Below are 27129 nucleotides of genomic sequence, written 5' to 3'. Positions count from 1 at the left end.
CGTAGTACTGGCATTTCTGTGGTCGCATGGGTGGAAAGTGAACGAGGAAAAGAGTTCTCTATCCCCACTCACAAGAGTTTCCTTTCTAGGGACTCTGATAGATTCTGTAGAAATGAAAATTCACCTGACGGAGTCCAGGTTATCAAAGCTTTTAAATTCCTGCCGGGTTCTTCATTCCATTCCGCGCCCTTCGGTGGTTCAGTGTATGGAAGTAATAAGGCTTAATGGTAGCGGCAATGGACATAGTGCCGTTTGCACGCTTACATCTCAGACCGCTGCAACTATGCATGCTCAGTCAGTGGAGCGGGGATTACACAGATTTGTCACCTCAACTGAATCTGGACCAAGAGACCAGGGATTCTCTTCTCTGGTGGCTATCTCGGGTCCATCTGTCCAAAGGTATGACCTTTCGCAGGCCAGATTGGACAATTGTTACGACAGATGCCAGCCTTCTAGGTTGGGGTGCAGTCTGGAACTCTCTGAAGGCTCAGGGATCGTGGACTCAGGAAGAGTCTCTCCTTCCATTAAATATTCTGGAACTAAGAGCGATATTCAAGGCTCTTCAGGCTTGGCCTCAGTTAGCAATTCTGAGGTACATCAGATTTCAGTCGGACAACATCACGACTGTAGCTTACATCAACCATCAAGGGGAAACGAGAAGTTCCCTAGAGATGTTAGAAGTTTCAAAAATAATTCGCTGGGCAGAGATTCACTCTTGCCACCTATCAGCTATCCATATCCCAGGTGTAGAGCACTGGGAGGCGGATTTTCTAAGTCGTCAGACTTTTCATCTGGGAGAGTGGGAACTCCATCCGGAGGCATTTTCACAACTGATTCATCGTTGGGGCAAACCAGAACTGGATCTCATGGCGTCTCGCCAGAACGCTTGATTTTATCAAAGCGTGGCTTCTCCGAGTCAGTTATTGATGCCTTAAGACAGGCAAGAAAGCCTGTCACCAGGAAAATTTACCATAAGGTATGGCGTAGATATCTTTATTGGTGTGAATCCAAGGGTTACTCATGGAGTAAGGTCAGGATTGCTAGGATATTATCTTTTCTCCAAGAAGGTTTGGAAAAAAGGATTGTCAGTTAGTTAAGCGTCTGGCAGATGTTCCAGACGTTCAGGCATTTTTCAGGCTTTAGTTAGAATCAAGCCTGTGTTTAAACCTGTTGCTCCACCATGGAGCTTAAACTTGGTTCTTCAAGGAGTTCCGTTTGAACCTCTTCATTCCATAGATATCAAGCTTTTATCTTGGAAAGTTCTTTTTTTTGGTAGCTATTTCCTCGGCTCGTAGAGTCTCTGAGCTATCTGCCTTACAATGTGATTCTCCTTATCTGATTTTTCATACGGATAAGGTAGTCCTGCGTACCAAACCTGGGTTCTTACCTAAGGTGGTATCTTACAAGAATATCAATCAAGAGATTGTTGTTCCATCCTTGTGTTACACAATTTGGACGTGGTCCGTGCTTTAAAGTTTTACTTGCAAGCTACTAAAGATTTTCGTCAAACATCTGCTTTGTTTGTTGTCTACTCTGGAGAGAGGAGAGGTCAAAAGGCTTCGGCAACCTCTTTTTCTTTTTGACTAAGAAGCTTAATCCGCTTAGCCTATGAGACTGCTGGACAGCAACCTCCTGAAAGGATTACAGCTCATTCCACTAGAGCTGTGGCTTCCACTTGGGCCTTTAAAAATGAGGCTTCTTTTGATCAGATTTGCAAGGCGACGACTTGGTCTTCGCTTCATATTTTTTCAAAATTTTATAAATTTGATACTTTTGCTTCTTCGGAGGCTATATTTGTGAGAGAGGTTTTACGGGCAGTGGTTCCTTCCATTTAAGTTCCTGCCTTGTCCCTCCCTTCATCCGTGTACTTTAGCTTTGGTATTGGTATCCCACAAGTAATGGATGATCCGTGGACTGGATACACCTTACAAGAGAAAACACAATTTATGCTTACCTGATAAATTTATTTCTCTTGTGGTGTATCCAGTCCACGGCCCGCCCTGTCATTTTAAGGCAGGTAATTTTTAAATTTAAACTACAGTAACCACTGCACCCTATGGTTCCTCCTTTCTCGGCTTGTTTTCGGTCGAATGACTGGCTATGACAGTTAGGGGAGGAGCTATATTACAGCTCTGCTGTGGGTGTCCTCTTGCAACTTCCTGTTGGGAATGAGAATATCCCACAAGTAATGGATGATCCGTGGACTGGAAGTTATAGGGCAATAAGTACAAGTAGCACTTTGCTGTTTCCAAACCATTTTTTTTCTTCTCAAAATTAGCGATAGTTGCATTGAAACGCTGATATCTGTCAGGAATCCCTGAATATCCCTTGACATGTGTGTATATATATATATATTTATTTTTTTTAGTAGACAACCCAAAGTATTGATCTAGGCCCATTTTGGTATATTTCATGCCACCATTTCACCGTAAAATGCGATCAAATAAAAATAGTTAAATTTTTCCCAATTTTACATTTCCCACTGAAATTATGGCACAAATGGTTGTAAATTCTTCTCTGGGATCTCCTTTGTTCAGAAATAGCAGACTTATATGGCTTTGGCGTTGCTTTTTGGTAATTAGAAGCCTGCTAAATTCCGCTGCGCACCACATATGTATTATGCCCAGTGAAGGGGTTAATTGGGGAGCTTGCAGGGTTAATTTTAGCTTTTGTGTAGAGATCAGCCTCCCACTTGACACACTCACCCCACAATTGTCCCCGCCGTCTTAAGTACTGGTAGAAAGTCTGCCAGTACTAAAATAAGTTTGTTTGTTTTAAACATATTCTGCTGTGTAGGATCTTCCCTCTCTACCTTATTGTGCGCCATCTTAGGTACTGGCAGCTGTCACAAAATATGGTAATTTTTTATATATATATTTTTTTCTGTAGTGTAGCTGCCCTCACTCAATAACCAATCCACCACCCCCTCCCAGATCCCTTAGATAAAAATTAGTTCAGCATCTGGGTAACGCTTGCTGATTGGTGGCTAAATGTAGCCACCAATCAGCAAGTTCTATCCAGGGTGCTGAAGCAAAAATGGGCCGGCTCCTATGCTTACATTCCTGCTTTTTTAAATAAAGATACCAAGCTAACGAAGGAAAATTGATAATAGGAGTAAATTAGAAAGTTGCTTAAAATATCATGCTCTAAGGTGGGAGAGTGCTAGTGATGGCTCTGAGCCGTCATTAGCACCAGAGTGGGAAACTCTGTGACGGCTCAGAGCCGCCGTTAGCACTCAAAGGGTTAAGGACCGGGCATTTTAGACAAAAACTTCCCCATTTTTGCCATCACTACATTTAAACAGAAATAAAGCATTTTTTTATATATTTAATTATCAAAATATTCATTCTCTTTGCCTTCGGTGCATGGTGGAGGTGAAGTTTAGGTGTTTGAAGAAAAATTTTGATTTCATCTACAAGCAAGTATAGCCGTATTCCACGTCATTAGTTGCTGCCCAAGTTTAGAAAGCCAGAGTTGGCTACTCTGTTCTTTCTTTTTCAAAGGTGTCTGTGAAGAACTGTGTCTTCTCATACCTTGTAACTGTCTACATGCCGGACAGCGAAGCAGGTAAGTGTTTTTTTTTCCGGTTGGGGAGACCATGCACTTAACATATTAAAAACACTGCTTTTTTATTGGGACATAGATAATCCTGTTGTATGGGTTACACTGAGGAATGAAGCAGGCACTGTAGCGTACGTGAGACTAACATTTAAACCTGTTATTTCTGGTACTCAGTGTACCAGGAAGCTATTTCCATCTTAATACGAGGAGAGTCCACGGCTTCATTTATTACTTGTGGGAATACAGAACCTAGCCACCAGGAGGAGGCAAAGACACCCCAGCCAAAGGCTTAAATACCTTCCCCTCATCCCCCAGTCATTCTTTGCCTTTCGTCACAGGAGGATAGCAGAGAAGTGTGAAGATTCGGAGTAGTCTCTTATGGAGGGTAGTACTCTTCGGAATGGGACTGGAGTTTTAAGTAGTCTTGTCAGCCTCTCAGTGAGAGCATTGATGAATGTTAGGGTCTGGAGATGCAGGGAGAGTCTTTCTGCGAAACCATCCAGACTCGTATTAATAACTCCTTAAGCAATTGGTGTTGTCGAGTTTCACTGCATGCTTTCTATCACTCAAGTCCATGTCAGGAGCAATGATACAACACTGTCAAACTTGAGAGGCCGTGTTCCTGTTCCACGTCGTAGATTCTGGTAAGATCGTTTAATTTTATTATACCTGTAATGATAATGCAAGAAGACAGGGTCACAGTGTGACTCCATTTATCTGTATAGAATCAAGGGTTAATATCTCCGGAAGGTGATTATTGAACAGGGGGGGGATTTATACATGATAACTTTATTTTGTTTTTTGCTACAACATATGTGAGATGTGGCTCTGGCAATGTGTGAACAGTCGGGTTCTTCCCTCTTTTTGATTACTGCGCAGCCTGTTTAGTTTGACACACTTTTTCTCGGCTGCAGGGGCGGTCCTGCATGGCACTCCTTGTGACCAAGTGTGGCCTCATTCTCTTCCTTTTCCTGACCGACGGTTGCAGGAGACGAAAGCGTTTTCTCTGTGGGCCTGTGTCATAGGAGGTGGTGAGTGCCCCGGCCATTGGGGTATAAAGGTGCCATTTATTTTTCTATAGTCCAACTATGTTCCACATACCTTGATAAAATAGTGATATCTAAAAGGAACAAGATGTTTAGTACCACTGAGCTGTCCACCTCTGAGGGGTTTCTGTCCCTGCAAGGTGCGTTCCCTCTCCGTTTACACATGCAGCTCCCCAGTGCACTACTAATACTCCTGCGGGAGGGGCCTTTTGCCGCCAGATTTTGCTGATCAGTTGCAAACAGTGGTGTCTGCAGCCTTCAGTGCTTTACCTCGCACTGCTAAGCACAAGCGAAAGGTTAAACATTGCTATCATTCCCAGGGGTCATCTACTGCGTTGGATGTATCTGAGACTAGATTGACGATGAAGCAGATGAATCCGATACTTCGGAGGACTCTTTCTCTGGGTCGGAATCTGCAGCCTCTTAACCAGAACCAGACTTTAGGTTTAGGATGGAGCACTTACGCTTTTTATTAAAGAGTTAGCTACTCTAGAGGTTCCGGAACCGAAATTACCAGAGGAACCGTCTATTCCTAAGCTTGATAAGGTCTATGAGGACAGGGTGGTGCCCCAGACTTTCCCGGTTCCTTTTAAGATGGCGAATATTACAAAGAATGAATGGGAGAGACTTGGTTCATCCTTCTCCCCTTCTTCATTTAAGAAATTGTTCCCGGTTCCTGATTCTCGGCTAGAGTTGTTGGGATCTGTCCCTAATGTGGATGGAGCTATCTCTACGCTAGCTAAGTGAACCACTATCCCACTCGAGGATAGTTCGTCGTTTAAGGAACACATGGATAAGAAATTAGAGACCCTGTTAAAAAAGATGTTTCAGCACACGGGGTTCGTATTTCAACCTGCGGTGGCGGGAGCCGTTACCTATTGGTGTGACTCTGTCAGAGATGATCGAGGTGTAGACTCCCCTCGATGAGATACAGGAAAGAATTAAGGCCCTGAGGGTAGCTAATTTGTTTCTGTGATGCAAATATGCAGATTATTCCCCTGAATCCCTGGAGGGCCCTGTGGTTAAAGTCGTGGTCTGCTGACATGACGTGTAAATCTAGATTACTTTTCTTTCCATTTAAGGGAATGGTTCTTTTCGGTCCAGGCTTGGACTCTATCATATCCACGGTCACTGGGGGCAAGGGTTCCTTTCTACTGCAGGATAAGAAGAATAAGCCTAAGGGTCGTAATTTTTGTCCCTTTTCGTTTGGACAAGTCCGAAGCCCGAGCAGTCTAAGGGATCTTGGAAACAATCTGTTTTGGAATAAAGCCAAGCAGAGCAAGAAGCCCGCCGAGACAAAAATCGCATGAAGGGGCGATCCCCGTTCCGTCTCTGGATCTCGTAGGGGGCAGACTATATTTCTTTTTGCAGAGGCTTGAATGAGAAACGTTCAGGATCCTTGTTTTCTGGAGGTTATTGCCCAGGGTTACAGGATAGGTTTCAAAACTCACCCTCCCAGGGGCAGATTCCTCTTGTCCAACCTATCGTCAAAACCAGAGAAAAGAGATGCCTTCCTAGAATGCGTGAGGGATCTCTCCTTTCTATGACTAATTGTCCCGGTACCTCTAGCAGAAAGAGGTCTAGGGTACTATTGAAACCTTTTCGTGGTCCCAAAGGAGGAGGGCACGTTTCACCTGATTTTAGACCTAAAGTGCTTAAACAAGTTTGTCTGTCCCATCGTTCAAAATGGAGAGGATAAGGTCTATTCTGCCCTTAGTTCAAGAGTGTCAGTTCATGACTACGATAGACTTGAAGGACACTTGCCTTCATGTGCCAATTCTTCAAGTTCCTTAGATTCGCTTTTCTATACCAGCACTTCCAGTTTGTAGCTCTCCCCTTCGGTTTAGCTACTGCTTTAAGAGTCTTTACGAAGGTTCTGGGAGCTTTGCTCACTGTGGTGAGATCCAGAGGGATTGCAGTAGCTCCTTATCTGGACGACATCCTGGTCCAGGCTTCGTCCTGCCGGCAGACAGAGGACCATTTGAGAGCTCTTCTACTACTTCGATCTCATGGATAGAAGATAAACTCAGGAAAGAGTTCTCTAGTTCCCAGTACCAGAGTGGAGTTCCTGGGAACGATAATAGATTCCATATCCATGAAGATATTCCTAACAGACCAGAGACGTTGCAAAATTGCCTTTAGCTGTCTTGCCCTTCAGAACTCCTTAAGGCCATATGTGGCCCGGTGTATGTAGGTGATTGGGCTCATGGTATCCAGGATAGATGTCTTTCCATTCGCCAGGTTCCATCTACGACCTCTTCAGTTGTACATGCTAAGGCAATGGAACGACGATCACTCGGATCTATCCCAACAGATCTCTCTGGACAACTGGTTGAGGGAATCCCTCTCTTGGTTGCTCCGTCCAGATCTGCTGTCCCAGGGGACATCCTTCTTGAGACCATCCTGGAAGGATGGGGAGCTGTTTGGAGTGCCAGGAAGGCACAGGGCAGGTAGAATTGCTTCTTCCAATCAACATCCTGGAACTTCGAGTGATCTTTAACGCTCGGAGGGCTTGGCCCCTCCTGGGTTTGTCCCAGTTCATCAGATTTCAGTAAGACAACCTCGGTGGCTTGCATCAACCATCAGGGGGGAACGAGAAGCTCCCTAGCCATGAGGGAAGTATCTCGGATTCTGGAGTGTGCGAAGACCCACAACTGCTCGCTGTCAGCGATCCTCATCCTCAGTGTGGACGACTGGGAAGCGGATATTCTCGGCAGACAATCGTTTCATCTGGGGGAATGGTCTCTTCACCACCGAAGTGTTTGCGGAGATTTGCAACAGATGGGGGACTCTGGAGATAGATCTCATTGGGTCCAGACTCAATTTCAAGCTACCCAGATACGGGTCGTTGTCCAGGGATCCCCAGGCAGAATTGATAAACACCTTAGTAGTGCCTTGGGGATTCAAACTAGTCTGCATATTTCCACCGTTACCACTTCTACCTAGAGTAGTGGCCCGCATCAACTATTCTGATTGCTTCATCGTGGCCATCTAGGAGGTGGTTTGTGGATCTGGTGAGGATGTCATTGCCTCCTCCGTGGAGATTGCCCTGTCACAGGGATTTGCTGGTACAGGGCCCCTTTGTGCATCAAAATTTAGATTCTCTAAAGGCTGACTGAGTGGAGATTGAACGCTTAGTTTTAGCCAGGAGAGGGTTTTCTGAGAGTGTGATTGATACTCTCATTCAAGCCAGGAAGGCGGTCACCCGACGCATCTATCATAAGGTGTGGAGGACCTACTTACTCTGGTGTGAGTCTCGTGGATATTCCTGGCATAAGGTATCCAGGATACGTTCCTTCGTCCAGAACGGCTTGGAGAAGGGACATGCCGCCAGTTCCTTAAGAGGACAGATATCGTCTCTCTGGGTTACACAAGAAGCTCGCTGAGCTTCCTGATATACAGTCTTTTGTTCAGGCTCTATCCAGGATCAGGACTGTATTTAGACATTCTGCTCCTCCTTGGAGTTTGAATGTGGTTCTTGGGGTTTTGTAGAGGGCTCCGTTTGAGCCTATGCATTCTCTTGACATTTAAGATACTGTCCTTGAAGGTTATTTTTCTACTGGCTATTGCTCGGCACGCAGAGTCTGAGTTGGCGGCTTTGCAATGTGAGCCTCCTTACCTTGTTTTTCATTCCGATAAGGCTGTCCTTTGCACTGGGTTGGGATTTCTCCCTAAGGTTGTGTCTGATCGCAACATTAATCGGGAGATTGTAGTTCCTTCCTTGTGTCCTAACCCTTCTTTAAAGGAACAGTTACTTCATAGCTTGGATGTGGTTCGAGCTTTGAAATTTTATCTTCAGGCTACACAGGTTTTCAGACAGACTTCAGCATTGTTTGTTGTCTATTCAGGGAAGCGCAAAGGGTAGAAGGCTATTTCCACTTCTCTATCTTTTTGGCTGAGGAGCATGATTCGCTTGGCTTACAAGACAGCGGGACATAAGCCTCCTCAGAGGATTACGGCTTCTTATGAGGCCTCTATGGAGCAGATTTGTAAGGTGGCGACCTGGTCCTCCTTACATACTTTTCAAAGTTTTACAAATTTGATGTGGCTGTGGTGCCCTCAGACTAGGGTGCGCCTCTTTTTTTTTTTTTTACCCTCCCGTTTTCATTTAGTGTCCTCTAGAGCTTGGGTATTTGTTTCTCACAAGTGATGAATGAAGCCATGGACTCTCCTCGTGTTAAGATGGAAAACATAAATTATGCTTACCTGATGATGATTTAATTTCCATCTGAGTCTACGGCTCCCGCCCAGTTCTCCGTTGGGTGGACCTAAATTTCTTTTGTTTTTCTTTTGGCACCATTTATACCCTGATATTTCTCCTCCTGATCCTTGTTCCCTCAGCAGAATGACGAGGGGAGTGGGGGAGGTATTTAAGCCTTTGGCTGGGTTGTCTTTGCCTCCTCCTGGTGACCAGGTTCTGTATCCCCACAAGTAATAAATTAAGCTGTGGAGACTCCTCGTACAGATGGAAATGAAATTATCAGGTAAGCATAATTTATGTTTCTTTCATGTAATTAGCAAGAGTCCATGAGCTAGTGACGTATGGGATATACATTCCTACCAGGAGGGGCAAAGTTTCCCAAACCTCAAAATGCCTATAAATACACCCCTCACCACACCCACAAATCAGTTTTACAAACTTTGCCTCCTATGGAGGTGGTGAAGTAAGTTTGTGCTAGATTCTACGTTGATATGCGCTCCACAACAAGTTGGAGCCCGGTTTTCCTCTCAGCGTGCAGTGAATGTCAGAGGGATGTGAGGAGAGTATTGCCTATTTGAATGCAATGATCTCCTTCTACGGGGTCTATTTCATAGGTTCTCTGTTATCGGTCGTAGAGATTCATCTCTTACCTCCCTTTTCAGATCGACGATATACTCTTATATATATACCATTACCTCTGCTGATTTTCGTTTCAGTACTGGTTTGGCTTTCTACAACATGTAGACGAGTGTCCTGGGGTAAGTAAGTCTTATTTTCTGTGACACTCTAAGCTATGGTTGGGCGCTTTTTTTTTATAAAGTTCTAAATATATGTATTCAAACATTTATTTGCCTTGACTCAGGATGTTCAACATTCCTTATTTTCAGACAGTCAGTTTCATATTTGGGATGATGCATTTGAATCAATCATTTTTTCTTACCTTAAAAAATGTGACTTTTTCCCTGTGGGCTGTTAGGCTCGCGGGGGCTGAAAATGCTTCATTTTATTGCGTCATTCTTGGCGCAGACTTTTTTGGCGCAAAAAATCTTTTCTGTTTCCGGCGTCATACGTGTCGCTGGAAGTTGCGTCATTTTTGACGTTCTTTTGCGCCAAAAATGTCGGCGTTCCAGATGTGGCGTAATTTTTGGCGCCAAAAGCATTTAGGCGCCAAATAATGTGGGCTTCTTATTTGGCGCTAAAAAAATATGGGCGTCGCTTTTGTCTCCACATTATTTAAGTCTCATTTATCATTGCTTCTGGTTGCTAGAAGCTTGTTCTTTGGCAATTTTTTTCCAATTCCTGAAACTGTCATTTAAGGAATTTGATCAATTTTGCTTTATATGTTGTTTTTTCTCTTACATATTGCAAGATGTCTCATGTTGCATCTGAGCCAGAAGATACTTAAGGAAAATCGCTGCCTGGTGCTGGAACTACCAAAGCTAAGTGTATCTGCTGTAAACTTTTGGTAGCTGTTCCTCCAGCTGTTGTTTGTATTAAATGTCATGACAAACTTGTTAATGCAGAAAATATTTCCTTTAGTAAAATACCATTACCTGTTGCAGTTCCATCAACATCTAATGTTCAGAGTGTTCCTGATAACATAAGAGATTTCGTTTCTGAATCTATTAAGAAGGCTATGTCTGTTATTCCTCCTTCTAGTAAACAAAAAAAGTCTTTTAAAACTTCTCTTTATCAAGATGAATTTTTAAATGAACATCATCATTCTGATTCTAATGATTCTTCTGGTTCAGAGGATTCTGTTTCAGAGGTTGATGCTGATAAATCTTCATATTTATTTAAAATGGAATTTATTCGTTCTTTACTTAAAGAAGTCCTAATTGCATTAGAAATTGAGGATTCTGGTCCTCTTGATACTAAATCTAAACGTTTAGATAAGGTCTTTAAATCTCCTGTAGTTATTCCAGAAGTTTTTCCTGTTCCTGGTGCTATTTCTGAAGTAATTTCCAGGGAATGGAATAAATTGGGTAATTTAATTTACTCCTTCTAAACATTTTAAGCAATTATATCCTGTGCCGTCTGACAGATTAGAGTTTTGGGACAAAATCCCTAAAGTTGATGGGGCTATCTCTACCCTTGCTAAACGTACTACTATTCCTACGGCAGATGGTACTTCCTTTAAGGATCCTTTAGATAGGAAAATTGAATCCTTTCTAAGAAAAGCTTATTTGTGTTCAGGTAATCTTCTTAGACCTGCTATATCTTTGGCGGATGTTGCTGCAGCTTCAACTTTTTGGTTGGAAACTTTAGCGCAACAAGTAACAGATCATGATTCTCATAACATTATTATTCTTCTTCAACATGCTAATAATTTTATCTGTGATGCCATTTTTGATATTATCAGAGTTGATGTCAGGTTTATGTCTCTAGCTATTTTAGCTAGAAGAGCTTTATGGCTTAAAACTTGGAATGCTGATATGTCTTCTAAATCGACTCTACTTTCCCTTTCTTTCCAGGGTAATAAATTATTTGGTTCTCAGTTGGATTCTATTATCTCAACTGTTACTGGTGGGAAAGGAACTTTTTTACCACAGGATAAAAAATCTAAGGGTTAAAACAGGGCTAATAATCGTTTTCGTTCCTTTCGTTTCAACAAAGAACAAAAGCCTGATCCTTCATCCTCAGGAGCAGTTTCAGTTTGGAAACCATCTCCAGTCTGGAATAAATCCAAGCCTTCTAGAAAAGCAAAGCCAGCTTCTAAGTCCACATGAAGGTGCGGCCCTCATTCCAGCTCAGCTGGTAGGGGGCAGATTACGTTTTTTCAAAGAAATTTGGATCAATTCTGTTCACAATCTTTGGATTCAGAACATTATTTCAGAAGGGTACAGAATTGGTTTCAAGATAAGACCTCCTGCAAAGAGATTCTTTCTTTCCCGTGTCCCAGTAAACCCAGCGAAAGCTCAAGTATTTCTGAAATGTGTTTCAGATCTAGAGTTGGCTGGAGTAATTATGCCAGTTCCAGTTCTGGAACAGGGGCTGGGGTTTTATTCGAATCTCTTCATTGTACCAAAGAAGGAGAATTCCTTCAGACCAGTTCTGGATCTAAAAATATTGAATCGTTATGTAAGGATACCAACATTCAAAATGGTAACTGTAAGGACTATCCTGCCTTTTGTTCAACAAGGGCATTATATGTCTACAATAGATTTACAGGATGCATATTCCGATTCATCCAGCGCACTATCAGTTTCTGAGATTCTCTTTCCTAGACAAGCATTACCAGTTTGTGGCTCTGCCGTTTTGCCTAGCAACAGCTCCAAGAATTTTTACAAAAGTTCTCGGTGCCCTTCTATCTGTAATCAGAGAACAGGGTATTGTGGTATTTCCTTATTTGGACGATATCTTGGTACTTGCTCAGTCTTCACATTTAGCAGAATCTCATACGAATCGACTTTTGTTGTTTCTTCAAAATCATGGTTGGAGGATCAATTCACTAAAAAGTTAATTGATTCCCCAGACAAGGGTAACCTTTTTGGGTTTCCAGATAGATTCAGTGTCCATGACTCTGTCTTTGACAGACAAGAGACGTCTAAAATTGATTTCAGCTTGTCGAAACCTTCAGTCACAATCATTCCCTTCGGTAGCCTTATGCATGGAAATTCTAGGTCTTATGACTGCTGCATCGGACGCGATCCCCTTTGCTCGTTTTCACATGCGACCTCTTCAGCTCTGTATCCTGAACCAATGGTGCAGGGATTACACAAAGATATCTCAATTAATATCTTTAAAACCGATTGTACGACACTCTCTGACGTGGTGGACAGATCACCATTGTTTAGTTCAGGGGGCTTCTTTTGTTCTTCCGACCTGGACTGTAATTTCAACAGATGCAAGTCTTACAGGTTGGGGAGCTGTGTGGGGGTCTCTGACAGCACAAGGGGTTTGGGAATCTCAGGAGGTGAGATTACCGATCAATATTTTGGAACTCCGTGCAATTTTCAGAGCTCTTCAGTCTTGGCCTCTTCTGAAGAGAGAATCGTTCATTTGTTTTCAGACAGACAATGTCACAACTGTGGCATACATCAATCATCGAGGGACTCACAGTCCTCTGGCTATGAAAGAAGTATCTCGAATTCTGGTTTGGGCGGAATCCAGCTCCTGTCTAATCTCTGTGGTTCATATTCCAGGAATAGACAATTGGGAAGCGGATTATCTCAGTCGCCAAACGTTGCATCCGGGCGAATGGTCTCTTCACCCAGAGGTATTTCTTCAGATTGTTCAAATGTGGGAACTTCCAGAAATAGATCTGATGGCTTCTCATCTAAACAAGAAACTTCCCAGGTATCTGTCCAGATCCCGGGATCCTCAGGCGGAGGCAGTGGATGCATTATCACTTCCTTGGAAGTATCATCCTGCCTATATCTTTCCGCCTCTAGTTCTTCTTCCAAGAGTAATCTCCAAGATTCTGAAGGAATGCTCGTTTGTTCTGCTGGTAGCTCCAGCATGGCCTCACAGGTTTTGGTATGCGGATCTTGTCCGGATGGCCTCTTGCCAACCGTGGACTCTTCCGTTAAGACCAGAGCTTCTGTCACAAGGTCCTTTTTTCCATCAGGATCTCAAATCCTTAAATTTAAAGGTATGGAGATTGAACGCTTGATTCTTGGTCAAAGAGGTTTCTCTGACTCTGTGATTAATACTATGTTACAGGCTCGTAAATCTGTATCTCGAGAGATATATTATAGAGTCTGGAAGACTTATATTTCTTGGTGTCTTTCTCATCATTTTTTCTGGCATTCTTTTAGAATTCCGAGAATTTTACAATTTCTTCAGGATGGTTTAGATAAAGGTTTGTCCGCAAGTTCCTTGAAAGGTCAAATCTCTGCTCTTTCTGTTCTTTTTCACAGAAAGATTGCTAATCTTCCTGATATTCATTGTTTTGTACAAGCCTTGGTTCGTATAAAACCTGTCATTAAGTCAATTTCTCCTCCTTGGAGTTTGAATTTGGTTCTGGGGGCTCTTCAAGCTCCTCCGTTTGAACCTATGCATTCATTGGACATTAAATTACTTTCTTGGAAAGTTTTTGTTCCTTTTGGCCATCTCGTCTGCCAGAAGAGTCTCTGAATTGTCTGCTCTTTCTTGTGAGTCTCCTTTTCTGATTTTTCATCAGGATAAGGCAATGTTGCGAACTTCTTTTGAATTTTTACATAAGGTTGTGAATTCCAACAACATTAGTAGAGAAATTGTAGTTCCTTCATTATGCCCTAATCCTAAGAATTCTAAGGAGAAATCATTGCATTCTTTGGATGTTGTTAGAGCTTTGAAATATTATGTTGAAGCTACTAAGAATTTCCAAAAGACTTCTAGTCTATTTGTCATTTTTTCCGGTTCTAGAAAAGGCCAGAAAGCTTCTGCCATTTCTTTGGCATCTTGGTTGAAATCTTTAATTCATCATGCCTATGTTGAGTCGGGTAAAACTCCGCCTCAGAGGATTACAGCTCATTCGACTAGGTCAGTTTCTACTTCCTGGGCGTTTAAGAATGAAGCTTCGGTTGATCAGATTTGCAAAGCAGCAACTTGGTCTTCTTTGCATACTTTTACTAAATTCTACCATTTTGATGTCTTTTCTTCTTCTGAAGCAGTTTTTGGTAGAAAAGTACTTCAGGCAGCTGTTTCAATTTGAATCTTCTGCTTATGTTTTCATTTAAACTTTATTTTTGGTGTGGATTATTTTCAGCAGGAATTGGCTGTCTTTATTTTATCCCTCCCTCTCTAGTGACTCTTGCGTGGAAAGATCCACATCTTGGGTAGTCATTATCCCATACGTCACTAGCTCATGGACTCTTGCTAATTACATGAAAGAAAACATAATTTATGTAAGAACTTACCTGATAAATTCATTTCTTTCATATTAGCAAGAGTCCATGAGGCCCACCCTTTTTTTGTGGTGGTTATGATTTTTTTTGTATAAAGCACAATTATTCCAATTCCTTATTTTTTATGCTTTCGCACTTTTTTCTTATCACCCCACTTCTTGGCTATTCGTTAAACTGATTTGTGGGTGTGGTGAGGGGTGTATTTATAGGCATTTTGAGGTTTGGGAAACTTTGCCCCTCCTAGTAGGAATGTATATCCCATACGTCACTAGCTCATGGACTCTTGCTAATATGAAAGAAATGAATTTATCAGGTAAGTTCTTACATAAATTATGTTTTTTTAGTGCGCCTCTGTGTCGCAGCAGTAATTTGAGCTCGGGAGTTGCGTTTCTGAGGAAAAAGTAGTTTTTCTCCATTTCTGGATGATCCAGTCTTAATTGGTATCGGTAAGGCACCTCAGTAATTAGGGTTTTGGTTTGCTTGAGGGGTATTTTAGAAGTTTATTTGATGTTTTATTAAATGTTTTTTCTTAACTTTTCTCAAATAATTTTAGCTGGGGATCGATCCTAATTTGGGATAAAATTTAAGGTGAATTTTTTCCTTGTCTTATTTTAATTGGATATTAAAATCTTTGAAACGTATCTGTACAAGTTTATTTACTGTTTCGCAACATGTCTGATATGGATCAAGAGCCTGCTCTCATGAATTCATGCTTATTATGTTTAGATGCACAAATTGCAGCTCCTATGCAATTTTGTTCTTGATGTGTCAAGAAAACCTTGCAAAATAAAGGTAACATTTTTGAGCCTAATGTCTCTCAGGATGATGCTGTTAAAATTATACCTCGGCTTTCTCCTGCTACATCCCAAGCCTCAAAGGCATCACATGCAGTGCCCTGCAGTTCCTCTATAACTCCTAGTGGAGTTTATTTAAAAGCAGAAATTGCTGCCGAGGTATCCTCAGCGATATCTGCGGCATTAGCTGCCATTCCCAGATTAGAGGGAAAAACGCAAGACGAAATCTAGAAATTCAGAAAGTAAGGGGCCTGTCCTCAGTTCTGCTTCCCAAGTTGCCCTTTCTCGTAAATCTGATGAGGAAGATACATTGGGACTTTGAGGCCAAAATATCCGATTCGGACAGTATAATTTCTTCTTCTGAGACTGAGGTGGTATCCTTCAGATTTAAGCTTGAACACCTTTGTGTATTGTTAAAGGAGGTTTTAGCTACTTTAGATGACTCTGATACCCCTGTCGTTGTCACTCCTAAGAAACCTAGTAAACTTAAGTTTCTTTGATGAACCTTCCACCTCAGAGATTTTTACTGTGCCGGACCATGCTAGGGAGATTATCTCACAGGAATGGGAGAAACCAGGGGTGTCTTTCCCCATCTCCCATTTTTAAGAAAGTTTCCTGTAGAGGACTCCATTAAAGACCCTTGGTATACTGTACCCAAAGTTGAAGGGGTCATTTCCACTCTGGCTAAGAGAACCACTAGTACTATTGAGGATAGCTGCTCTTTTAAGGATAAGATGGACAAGAAGCTGGAGGCTTATTTAAAAAAAGATTTATGTTTATCAAGGTCTCCAATGGCAACCTGCGGTGTGTATTGCCACCGTGTCTAGTGTGGCATCTTATTGGTTCGACCCCTTGTCTGATTTTCTTCAAGTAGAGACTTCCTTGGATGAAATTCAAGATAGGATAAAAGCTCTTAAGTTGGCCAATTCCTGTATTGCAGAAGCCATTTTTCAGGTTGTTAGACTAGGAGCTAAAACTTCTAGTTTCGTTGTCCTAGCCTGCAGGGCTTTATGGTTGAAATTGTGGTCTGTGGATGTTTCCTCTAAAGTCAAGCTTCTGGTGATTCCTTACAAGGGCAAAACCTTGTTTGGACCCGGTTTGGCAGAAATTATCTCTAAAATTACGGGTGAAAAAGGGTCTTTTCTACCTCAAGATAAGAATAGGCCTAAAGGATGTCAGTAATTTTTGTTCCTTTCGTAACTTCAGAGGAAAGCCTTCCCCCTTCTTCCAAGCAGGAAAAATCCAAGTATTCTTGGAAACCCAATCAGTCTTGGAACAAGGGGAAACAATCAAAGAAACCCGCAGCTGATTCCAAATCAGCATGAAGGGTTTGCCACCGATCCGGGATCGGATCAGGTGGGGGGCAGTTCTCTCAAGCCTGGTTACGAGATCCCTGGACTGTGGACATAGTATCCCAGGGTTACAAATTGGAAATCAAGACTTTTCCTCCCTGAGACAGATTCCTTCTCTCAAGATTATCTGCAGGCCAGATAAAGAGAGAGGCGTTCTTGAAATGTATACAACATCTTTCCTCCCTGGGAGTGATAGTTTCAGTTCTAGTGCAGGAACAGGGTCTCTGATTCTACTCCAACCTATATGTGGTTCCCAAAAAATAGGGATCTTTCCATGCCATTCTAGACTTGAAGTGTCTAAACAAGTTTCTCAAAGTTCCATCCATCAAGATGGAGACTATACGCTCCATTCATCCTTTAGTACAAGTGGGTCAGTTCACGACAACCATAGACCTAAAGGATACATATCTTCATGTTCCTATTCAAAGGGACCATCACAGATTCCTGAGATTTGCCTTTCAGGACAAACATTTCCAGTTTGTGGCCCTTCCATTTGGTCTAGCAACGGCTCCCAGAATTGTCTCAAAGTTTCTGGGTGCTCTTTTAGCAGTGATCTATTTCTTGTGGAATTGCTGTGACACCCTACCTGGACGACATATTTGTTCAGGCACCATCTTTTGAACTAGCAAAATCTCACACAGACATATTGTTGTCTTTTCTTCTTTCCCATGGATGGAATGTGAATCTGGAAAACAGCTCAATTTCCCCTGCTACAAGAGTAGTGTTCTTAGGGACTATAATAGATTCTCTATTGATGAAATTTTTTCTGACAGAGGTCAGGAAAAACAAAATAGTTGCTTCTGCTCATCTTTCAGTGGCTCAATGTATGGAGGTAATCGGTCTGATGGTGGCTTCCATGGACATCATTCCTTTTGCTCGATTCCATTTGAGAGCTCTCCAGTTGTGCATGCTCAGACAATGGAATGGTGACCATGCACATCTATCTCAGAGAATATTGTTAGATCAGTCGTCAAGGGATTCTCTCCTGTGGTGGATTTATCAGGAACATCTGTCTCAGGGCACATGCTTTCGGAGACCTTCCTGGGTGATCGTGACCACAGACGCCAGCCTGCTGGACTGGGGAGCAGTCTGGAACTCGATAAAAGCTCAGGGCTTTGGACTCGGGAGGAGTCTGCTCTTCCCATCAACATCTTGGAGTTGAGGGCGATTTACAATCCCTATTGGCTTGGCCTCAGTTGTCCTCAGTCCAGTTTATCAGGTTCCAGTCAGACAACATAACCTCTGTGGCTTACATCAATCACCAGGGAGGAACTTGGAGTTCCTTAGCCATGAAGAAGGTTACTCAGGTTCTTTAGTAGGCCCACAATTGCTGTCTATCTGCCATCCACATTTCAGGAGTAGACATCTGGGAAGCAGATTTTCTGAGCAGACAGACTTTTCATCCCAGGCAGTGCTAACTCCATCCGGAGGTATTTTCCAGCTTAGTCCTCAAATGGGGGGTGCCGGAGATAGATCTGATGGCATCCTGTCAGTACGCCAAGCTTCCAAGGTACGGTTCAAGGTCAAGAGATCCGCAGGCTTTTCTGATAGATAGCAGTTCCTTGGTAGGTTCAGGTTGGCATACCTGTTTCCTCCATTTGCTCTCCTTCCACAAGTCATTGCTCGTATCAAACAGGAGAGGGCGTCATGATTCTAATAGCCCCTGCGTGGCCTTGCAGGATCTGGTTTGTAGACCTAGTAGAGATGTCATCTCTCCCACCTTGGAGATTACTTCTGAGGAAGGACCTCCTGAATCAGGGTCCCTTCCTTCATCCAAATCTCGTTTTTCTGAAGCTGACTGCTTTGAGATTGAGCACTTATTTCTGTCTAAGCGTAGTTTTTCTGAGTCGGTCATTGAGACCATGATTCAGGCTCGCAAGCCTGTTACTAGAAAGATTTACCATAAGATAAGGCGTAAATATCTTGGTGTGAATCCAAGGGCTACTTTTGGAGTAGTATTATAATTCCTATAATTCTATTTTACCTTGGAAGGTTTTGTTTCTTGTTGCTATCTCTTCTGCTCGAAGAGTCTCGGAACTCTCAGCTCTGCAGTGTGATTCCCCCTTATCTTATTTTTTATGCCGATAAGGCGGTTCTTCGTACTAAGTTAGGTTTCCTTCCTAAGGTTGTTTCTAATATAAATATAAATCAGGAAACTGTTGTTCCTTCTCTGTGTCCTAATCCTTCTTCTTCCAAAGAACGTTTGTTACACAATTTGGATGTTGTACGTGCTCTAAATTCTACTTACAAGCGACTAAGGATTTTCGCCAGTCCTCTGCCTTCTTTGACTGTTTCTCTGGGAAATGTAAAGGTCAGAAAGCTACTGCTACTACTCTTTCTTTTTGGTTACGAAGTATAATTCGTTTGGCTTATGAGACTGCTGGACAGAAGCCTCCTGAGAGAATTTACGGTTCATTCCACAAGAGCTGTTTCCTCTTCTTGGGTTTTCAAAATTGAAGCTTCTGTGGAACAAATTTGCAAGGCTGCAACTTGGTGTTCTCTATATACTTTTTTAAAAATTTGATACTTTTACCTCGGCTCAGGCTTCTTTTGGGAGAAAGGTTCTTCAAGCGGAGGTGCATTCTGTTTAGGACTGCCGGTCTTGTCCCTCCCTTTTTATCCGTGTCCTCTAGCTTGGGTATTGGTTTCCAACAGTAATTACTCAAGCTGTGGACTCACCATGTCTTAGGAAAGAAAAACAAAATTTATGGTTACCTGATAAATTTATTTATTTCCGGATATGGTGAGTCCACAGCCCCACCCTTTTATTTTAAGACAGTTGTTCTTTTTACTATAACCTCAACACCTTGTGTTACTCCTTTTTCTCCATTTCCCATTGGTAGAATGACTGAGGATTGTGGTTGAGGGAGTAATACATAACAGTTTAACTGTGGTTCTCTTTGCCACCTCCTGCTGACCATGAGTGATATTCCCAACAGTAATTACTCAAGTCGTGGACTGACCATATCCGGAAATAAATACATTTATCAGGTAAGCATAACTTTTTTTTTTTTAGTAGACATCCCAAAGTATTGATCTACGCCCATTTTGGTATATTTCATGCCACCATTTCACCGCCAAATGCGATCAAATAAAAAGTTAACTTTTCCACAAACTTTAGGTTTCTCACTGAAATGATTTACAAACAGCTTGTGCAATTATACTTTTCTGGGATCCCCTTTGTTCATTAAAAGCAGACATATATGGCTTTGGCATTGCTTTTTGGTAATTACTTGTATTATGCCCAGCAGTGAAGGGGTTAATTAGGTAGCTTGTAGGGTTCATTTTAGCTTTAGTGTAGAGATAAGCCTTCCACCTCAAATATCCCACCCCGATCCCTCCCTGACCTCCCTCAAACAGCTCTCTTCCCTAGCAGAAAGTCTGCCAGTACTAAAATAAAAGGCTGATATTTATGTGTGTGTATGCGTGTATGCATGTGTGTGTGTATGTATGTATGTATGTATATACCCCCAACTTTCCTGATCTCCCTCACCCTTGTACATATATGCCACCATCTTGGCATCTTGGGTACTGGCAGTACCCAGATTGCTGAAAAATGTTATGTTTTTATATATTTTATCTAAAAAAAATAATTTTTCTATAGTGTAGCTGCCCCCCCTCAATTCCCTCCCATATTCTTTTACCTTTCAACATTTATTCCCCCCCCCCCCCGAGTGCTCACGCACAGGAACCCAGAACCTACCAGCGATGGGTCGCCCACCCGCCCGCCTCCCTGCTATGGGTCCCACCCACCAAGGATCTGCACCATCACTGGCCGAGACAGAGAGGACCACAGAGTGGCTCTCTTTGCATCGGTGGGTAAAAAAAATGTGTTGCAGTGATGCCTCAATATCAAGGCATCACTGCAATACCTTAAACACAGATAGTGATACAGCAGACGAATAACTGTCAGTGCTTGTTGAAGACCAGGGTAGCCACTAATTCCTTTAAAGTCATGGAAAAATTGTAGAAGTCCACAGCACTCCAATAAAAGTATCTTTTATTGGCACATAAAGGTTGCTTTTATGTGCCAATATATTATATACGTTTATTAGAGTGCTGTGGACTGCTACAATTTTTGCAATACCTTGAAAGCGTCTGAGAGCGATCACGATCGCTTCCACCACTTAAAACCCAGTGGACGTGTCGGGCACGTCCTTGGTCCTTAACTGATACTTTTTGTAGGACGTGCCCGACACGACCTTGGCCGTTATGGGGTTGAGGAACTTTTCTGAAATTCCGTCCATATAATACTGCTTTTCTAGCATGTTGTTAGCGGAAAAATTAGCATTTCTCTCTTTACCCATTTAGGGTCAGATTACGAGTGCAGCGCAAATGTTTGCATGCAAACAATATTGGGTTTTCGCGATCGTTTGCGCATTATAATCTAACGCTCTTCGGGTTAGCACATACTCAGAGCTGTAGTTAACTGTTTTGGAAAACAAGTCTCACAAAACACATCAAAAATACATTACAAAGTACAGTTGCACTCATAACATAAAATCAAAATTATTGAAAAAAATATTGCACACAAAAGTAATAAATGCTCTTAGATATGAGCTCTCCGCCCCCCCCCCCCACTTTTTAGCTCCATTGGCTTACGTTCCATTGGAATACGTTATTGTGCGTGTGATATTCTAATTGCACTAGAAGTAAGCTGTATGTGCATGTTGGGTTAGCGTGAGCGCTATAACTTTTTACTTTCAACTTGTATTAAGAGCGCAACCCGACGCGCTGAAAAAGTTTACTTCTAGCTAAATTAGCACTATAGCGAAATCGCTAAATAGCGCTCCACTCGTAATCTGATCCTTAATAGGAAGAGCATGGAAGTTTTAGACTTTGGGGCAAGAAAAGTTTTCAAAATCGTAGTTCCTGTTTAGCACAGTTATGAATTATTTCCTGAATTTGCTGCAATATATTAAACCAAGGATTTAACATGCTGGAATAACTTGCATAGTAACAGCTCATGAAGCCCCTCTTCACTCTCTTGGACCACAGCTTATGTCTACTTATTTGTTTTTATAATAGTTTTTTCTTCTGTTTAACAAGCGAGTCTTATTGGATGAGAAATATTTAAAGATTTTTATCTAGTAATTACCATTGTTGTCTAAACATTTATACAAATTAACATCTTGGCCAAAATGGATTTTTAAACAGCGAAACTCCACCAACCACTCCCCCATTTAAAGGAGCGATTTAGGCTTTATTCTTCAGTTAACAAGACAAGACATGGTCACAATGTTAGTAAAATGTATTTGTATTCCAGATGTTCTTTGCTAAAGCCAATTAGGGATATATATGTAGCAGGGTTAGCCTTTGCAGTGTGCATTTTCAGCTCAGAGAATTAGGAAACTATTTTCACAGCTAAATTACATGGAGAGGGAATAATAAATATTCAAACTTTATTGCAAAATTTGTTAAAGGGACATAAAACAAGTTGGCATAGAAACAAAATATGTACATTAATTACTTTACCTTCAAATTTATACTGCAGCGCCTTGCCATTAACCCCTTCTTTTAAGGCTGTATCCATCTCCATCTTTGCTTTGGTAGAATACAAGACTATAACACTCATTATCTGCTGGAGCATGCCTAGAAGCAAATAAGTTGCTGTGAACTCAGTTGAAATACAATGCATTTGTTTCTGATGCTAAACACTGATGGGGGGGGTGGATCAGACTTCTCCAGACCACATGGTTATAACTAATTTTGCTTATTTTTGAAAATTGATTTAAAATACTTGCCAGAAATTTTAAAATTGTTTTATGAAAACTATTTTTATTTTATTAGCCCTTTTAGGATATGTTCAGATCTCAACATGTTTTATGGCACTTTAAACTACACACATTTTTTTTTTAATTCTCATTGTTTACTGTTCTTTCAGATCTACCTTTCTATGGACTATCTAATGTGTTATTAATGACCACATATGAAATTATCAAAGGGAGATAAAACTCAAAATTTTTCTTTCAGGATTCAGAGAATACAATTTTAAACCACATTTAAATTTACTTCTATTATCTAATTTGTTTCCTTCTCTTAGTATCCTTGGTTGAAGAAGCAGCAGCAATGCACTGCTGGGAGCTAGCTGAATGCACTGTGAGCCAATAAGATGAGGCATAAATGTGCAGCCACCAATCAGCAGCTCCTTGGTCTATCTAGGTATTTTTTTCAACAAAGGATATCAAGAAAACAAAACAAATTGAATAATTGAAGTAAATTGGAAAGTGGTTTAAAATCACGTGCTCTAGATGAGTGTGAAAGAAACATTTTTGGTTTTATGTCCCTTTAACTTGAAAGAAATTCACACAAGTGAGGATTAGCTTTCCTTGAATGGTACTTCTTTCTTATCTTAAATATTTCTTTTCAAACTTTTTAAGGAGCATGCATTAGCCCAAGCTGAGCTCCTCAAGCGTCAGGAAGAATTAGAAAGAAAAGCTGCAGAGTTGGATCGCAGGGAACGAGAGATTCAAAGCCTCAACCAGTCTGGAGGTAAGGAACTGCACTTACCTACAAAAAGTAATTTTATTATGTGTAAGTAATTTATTTAAAAATATCTGTTTTGTTGTTTGTTTTTTGTATGGGCAATATTTTGTCTGCATTAGATGTGGTTAAAGACTGTACTGGAACACTGGTATAAAACTGCTTGTGGATATAGGATTATTATTTTATGCTTTTGTAAATTGTGATCTACATGGCTAACATATTTTAAAATACTTTTTTTTTTAATTATATTCCACTTAGGAAGAAAAAATAACTGGCCACCCCTCCCTGCAACCTTCCCTGTTGGGCCTTGTTTTTATCAAGATTTCTCTGTTGATATTCCTGTGGAATTTCAGAAGATAGTAAAGATTATGTATTATCTATGGATGTGTGAGTATGTGTTTTTTTTACCCTTTATACACATTGAGCATCCTATTACTAAAGTTTTCATTGTTAGATAAAATATTGTAATGTGTTTCATTTTTTTTTAAATGTCATGTGTAAATTAAATACCCAAGGATATCCACACTACTTCAGTATATAGTTGTATTTTACTGTAAGATGTTTAAGCAGAAAACAAATAGCTTTGTAATGTGTCGATAGCGGAACACACATCATTTTCTCTTTATGCCTATTTATTTCTGTCCCTTTCATAAGAACAGTGTTCACGAAGATTATACCTTCAAAGAAAAGTGTCCATCTAATTAAAGTAAGCGGTTTATCTGATGATTTACAAGTATAAGAACACCACCTGATGGCTTTGTTTAACTTTGTAAATATAGAGGAAGATCATCTTATCTTGATAAAATAACCAAATGGTAGGTGATTTAATAACAAACTGACATCTATCTTTGTTTTTAAGAATTTTACTATGTATTATTACTGCCGTCTTCTGGCAGAAAGCACAGTGAACTTCCCCCCCCCCTCTCAATAAGACTCATTAAATTGTAATATAAGTCAGTCACTAACTTTCATGGCCAATTATGTGAATGGGTTGGAAATCGGAGATCCATTTAACCACCACACCATATAAAGGGCACATACCTATAGACAGGAAAGCATGCAGTGCTGCACAATGCAGATACGTTGGCCATATCTCCAGAAGGGGTTACTGAGGTAACTTGAAAGCCAAGAGCAGGTATTCTAGATGCAGAGAGAGCGAGAGAGGCTGGAATTGACCAGTGACAACTAAATATAAATGCTTCATTTTCTTTTATTTTGCATAATACCTTTTACGTTTTCACAGAAATAATTTCTTCAGCATGATTTTTTTCATCTAATAATTGCAGTCTTGTAATATGGGAAAGTGTATTTTATTTCTAATAGTAAGGAAATGTTTCTGGACTTGCTTTCATTACAAAATTGCATTTTAACTTTAGACTGCCGTGAGAAAATCGAAGTAAATATGAATATAGTGACACAGCAGTGGCATGGAGATTTGTTTTTTTGTGTACTACATAGTCTATGATCCATTATTCCTGGGAATTACTCTTCCTTGCCGCTAGGAGGCGGCAAAGATTCCCAAACCCCTCCCACCTCACTGGTAAACTAGTTGCTAGGTATTTGGCTAAACCAGGTAATCCCTTTTTAATCTATCTGCAAAGTTTAAGAAAATGTATCCTTTACCGGGTTCTAATATTGAACTTTGTGAAAGTGTTCCTAAAGTGTATGGGACCATTTCAACCTTGGCTAAACATACTACTATCCATTTGGAAGATAGCTCCTTCTTTAAAACCCTTTAGATAGGAAGTTAGAATCCTTTCATAGAAGTACTTTTGCTAGTGAAGATTTTTTGGACATTGCTTAAAAGTGCTAATGCTTTCATTTGTAATGCTTTTATTGAAGTCATTAAAATGAATTCTACGTGCATGTCTTTGCCAGTTGAACGGCTATGTGGTTAAAGTCTTGATCTGCTGATATGGTTTATAAATCCAAGCTTTTATCTCTCTCTTTTTAGGGAAAGATGTTTGGATTATATTATCTCTACTGTTACTGGATGTAAGGGAGCTTTTCTTCCTCAAGACAATAAATCCAAAAAAAAATCCAAAGCTTCTAATTGATTTTCGCTCTTTTTGGCAGAACGTGGAACATAATTTTGATTCTTCCTCTCAGAAACAAAGTTCCTCTTGCTCTGTTTGGAAGCCTAGTTCAAACTGGAACAAGCTGAAGTAGTCCCAAAAAATCTGCTCCCTCATCCAAGTCTGCATGAAGGTGTGGCCCCCAATCCAGAGGCTCTGCTAGGTGGCAGGTTGCGCCTTTCTCAAGAGGCTTGGTTTCAGTCTGTTTAGGATCCATGGGTTCTAAACCTAGTTTCTCAAGGTTACCGGATGGGTTTCAGAACAAGGACTCCCGGAGGAGGGTTTTCTCTGTTCAATGTTCCAAAAAAAAAAATCTGTAAAGGCTCAGGCATTTTTTCAGTCAGTTTCAGATCTAGAATCTATGGGAGATGATTGATCCGGTTCCTCTGTTGTAACAGGTCATGGAATGGTATTTCAGTCTTTTAATTGTTTTAAAGAAGGAAGAGACTTTCAGACATTTTTTGGATCTAAAAGCTCTGAACAAGTTCCCCAGAGTTCCTTCTTTCAAAATAGAAACTATTCAGACATTTCTGCCTTTTTGTTCAGCAAGGTCAGTTTATGTCCACAATAGATTTAAACAATGCTTATCTTCATGTTCCAATTCACAAGGAACATCATCTGTTTCTAAGTTTTGCATTTTTAAACAAGCATTTTTTGTTGCTCTACCATTTGGTCTGGCTACAGCTACCAGTATATTCTCAAAGGTTCTGGGTACCTTTTTGTTTGTATTCAGAAGGGTATTCCATTGTTTCTTTACCTGGACGATATCTTGGTTCAAGCTCCATATTTACATTTAGAAAATTCTCAGCAGACTGTTGTTTCTTCTACAACATGGTTGTAGAATCAATTTTCCAAAGAGTTCTCTGGTTTCTTAGAGTAGAGTAATTTTTCTGGACGTTCAGATAGATTGTTTCCTTGAGCCTCTGACAGATCAAAGAAGGCTGAAGCTGTTGTCAGCTTGTTAAAACCTTCAGTCTTTCTTTTCCTTCAGTCGCTCTTTGCATGGAGTTATTAGGTCTCATGATTGCTGCTTCGGACGCTATTTCATCTGCTTATTTTCACGAGGCTTCTTCTGCACTGTATGCTTCAGCACTGGTGCAACGATCATACTCGGCTGTCTCAAAAGATTTATCTAGATCACAGAACAAGTAAGTCCCTGTCTTGGTGGCTGAATCAACAGCTTATTATGCAGGGGACTTCTTTTGATCATCCTCTTTAGGCTGTCATCACTACAGATTCAAGTCTTTCAGGTTAAGATGCCATCTGGAGATTAAACAGGGCACAAAGGGTTTGGTTTTCTCTAGAAGTGATGTTGCCAATAAATGTTTTAGAACTGTGCAATTTTCAGAGCCCTTCATATTTGGCCTCTGCTGAAAAGTGAGTCTTCTCTATTTTCAGACTGACAATGTCTTAGCAGTGGCTAACATCAATCATCTGGGGGTAACTTGCAGTTTCCTAGCTATGAAGAAAGTGTCTTGATTTCTTTCCTGGGCAGAAGCCAATTGTTCTCTGATTTCTGCAGTTCATATTCTAGGAGTGATCAACTGGGAAGCAGATTTTCTCAATTGTCAGTCTATGCATCCAGGGAAGTGGTCTCTTCATCTGGATGTTATACAGATAGTGGATCTTTGGGTCCTCCCATTGATCTGATGGCCTCTCGGTTAAACAACAAACTTTAGTCCAGGGACCCTCAGGTAGAGTTTGTGGATGCTTTGATGGCTCCATGATCTTTTCGGCAAGCCTATGTTTTTCCTCTTCTGTGATAACCAAGATTAGGCAAGAT

The 27129-nt window shown here is 41.0% G+C and overlaps 1 protein-coding gene across 1 annotated transcript in view; it reads left to right on the top strand.

The window, feature by feature from the left end:
- Positions 1 to 27129, top strand: part of SCAMP1 (secretory carrier membrane protein 1) — an 83538-nt gene that overhangs the window by 18912 nt on the left and 37497 nt on the right. The window contains exons 4-5 of the mRNA XM_053701375.1: positions 23166 to 23277; positions 23530 to 23658. Coding sequence (XP_053557350.1) covers positions 23166 to 23277; positions 23530 to 23658 — 241 coding nt within the window. The remainder of the gene's footprint in view (positions 1 to 23165; positions 23278 to 23529; positions 23659 to 27129) is intronic.

Source organism: Bombina bombina, chromosome 2, assembly GCF_027579735.1.
Source record: "Bombina bombina isolate aBomBom1 chromosome 2, aBomBom1.pri, whole genome shotgun sequence".
NCBI lineage: Eukaryota > Metazoa > Chordata > Amphibia > Anura > Bombinatoridae > Bombina > Bombina bombina.
The sequence above is the reverse complement of the archived record's forward strand: the minus strand, read 5'-3'. Positions and strand labels throughout refer to the sequence as shown.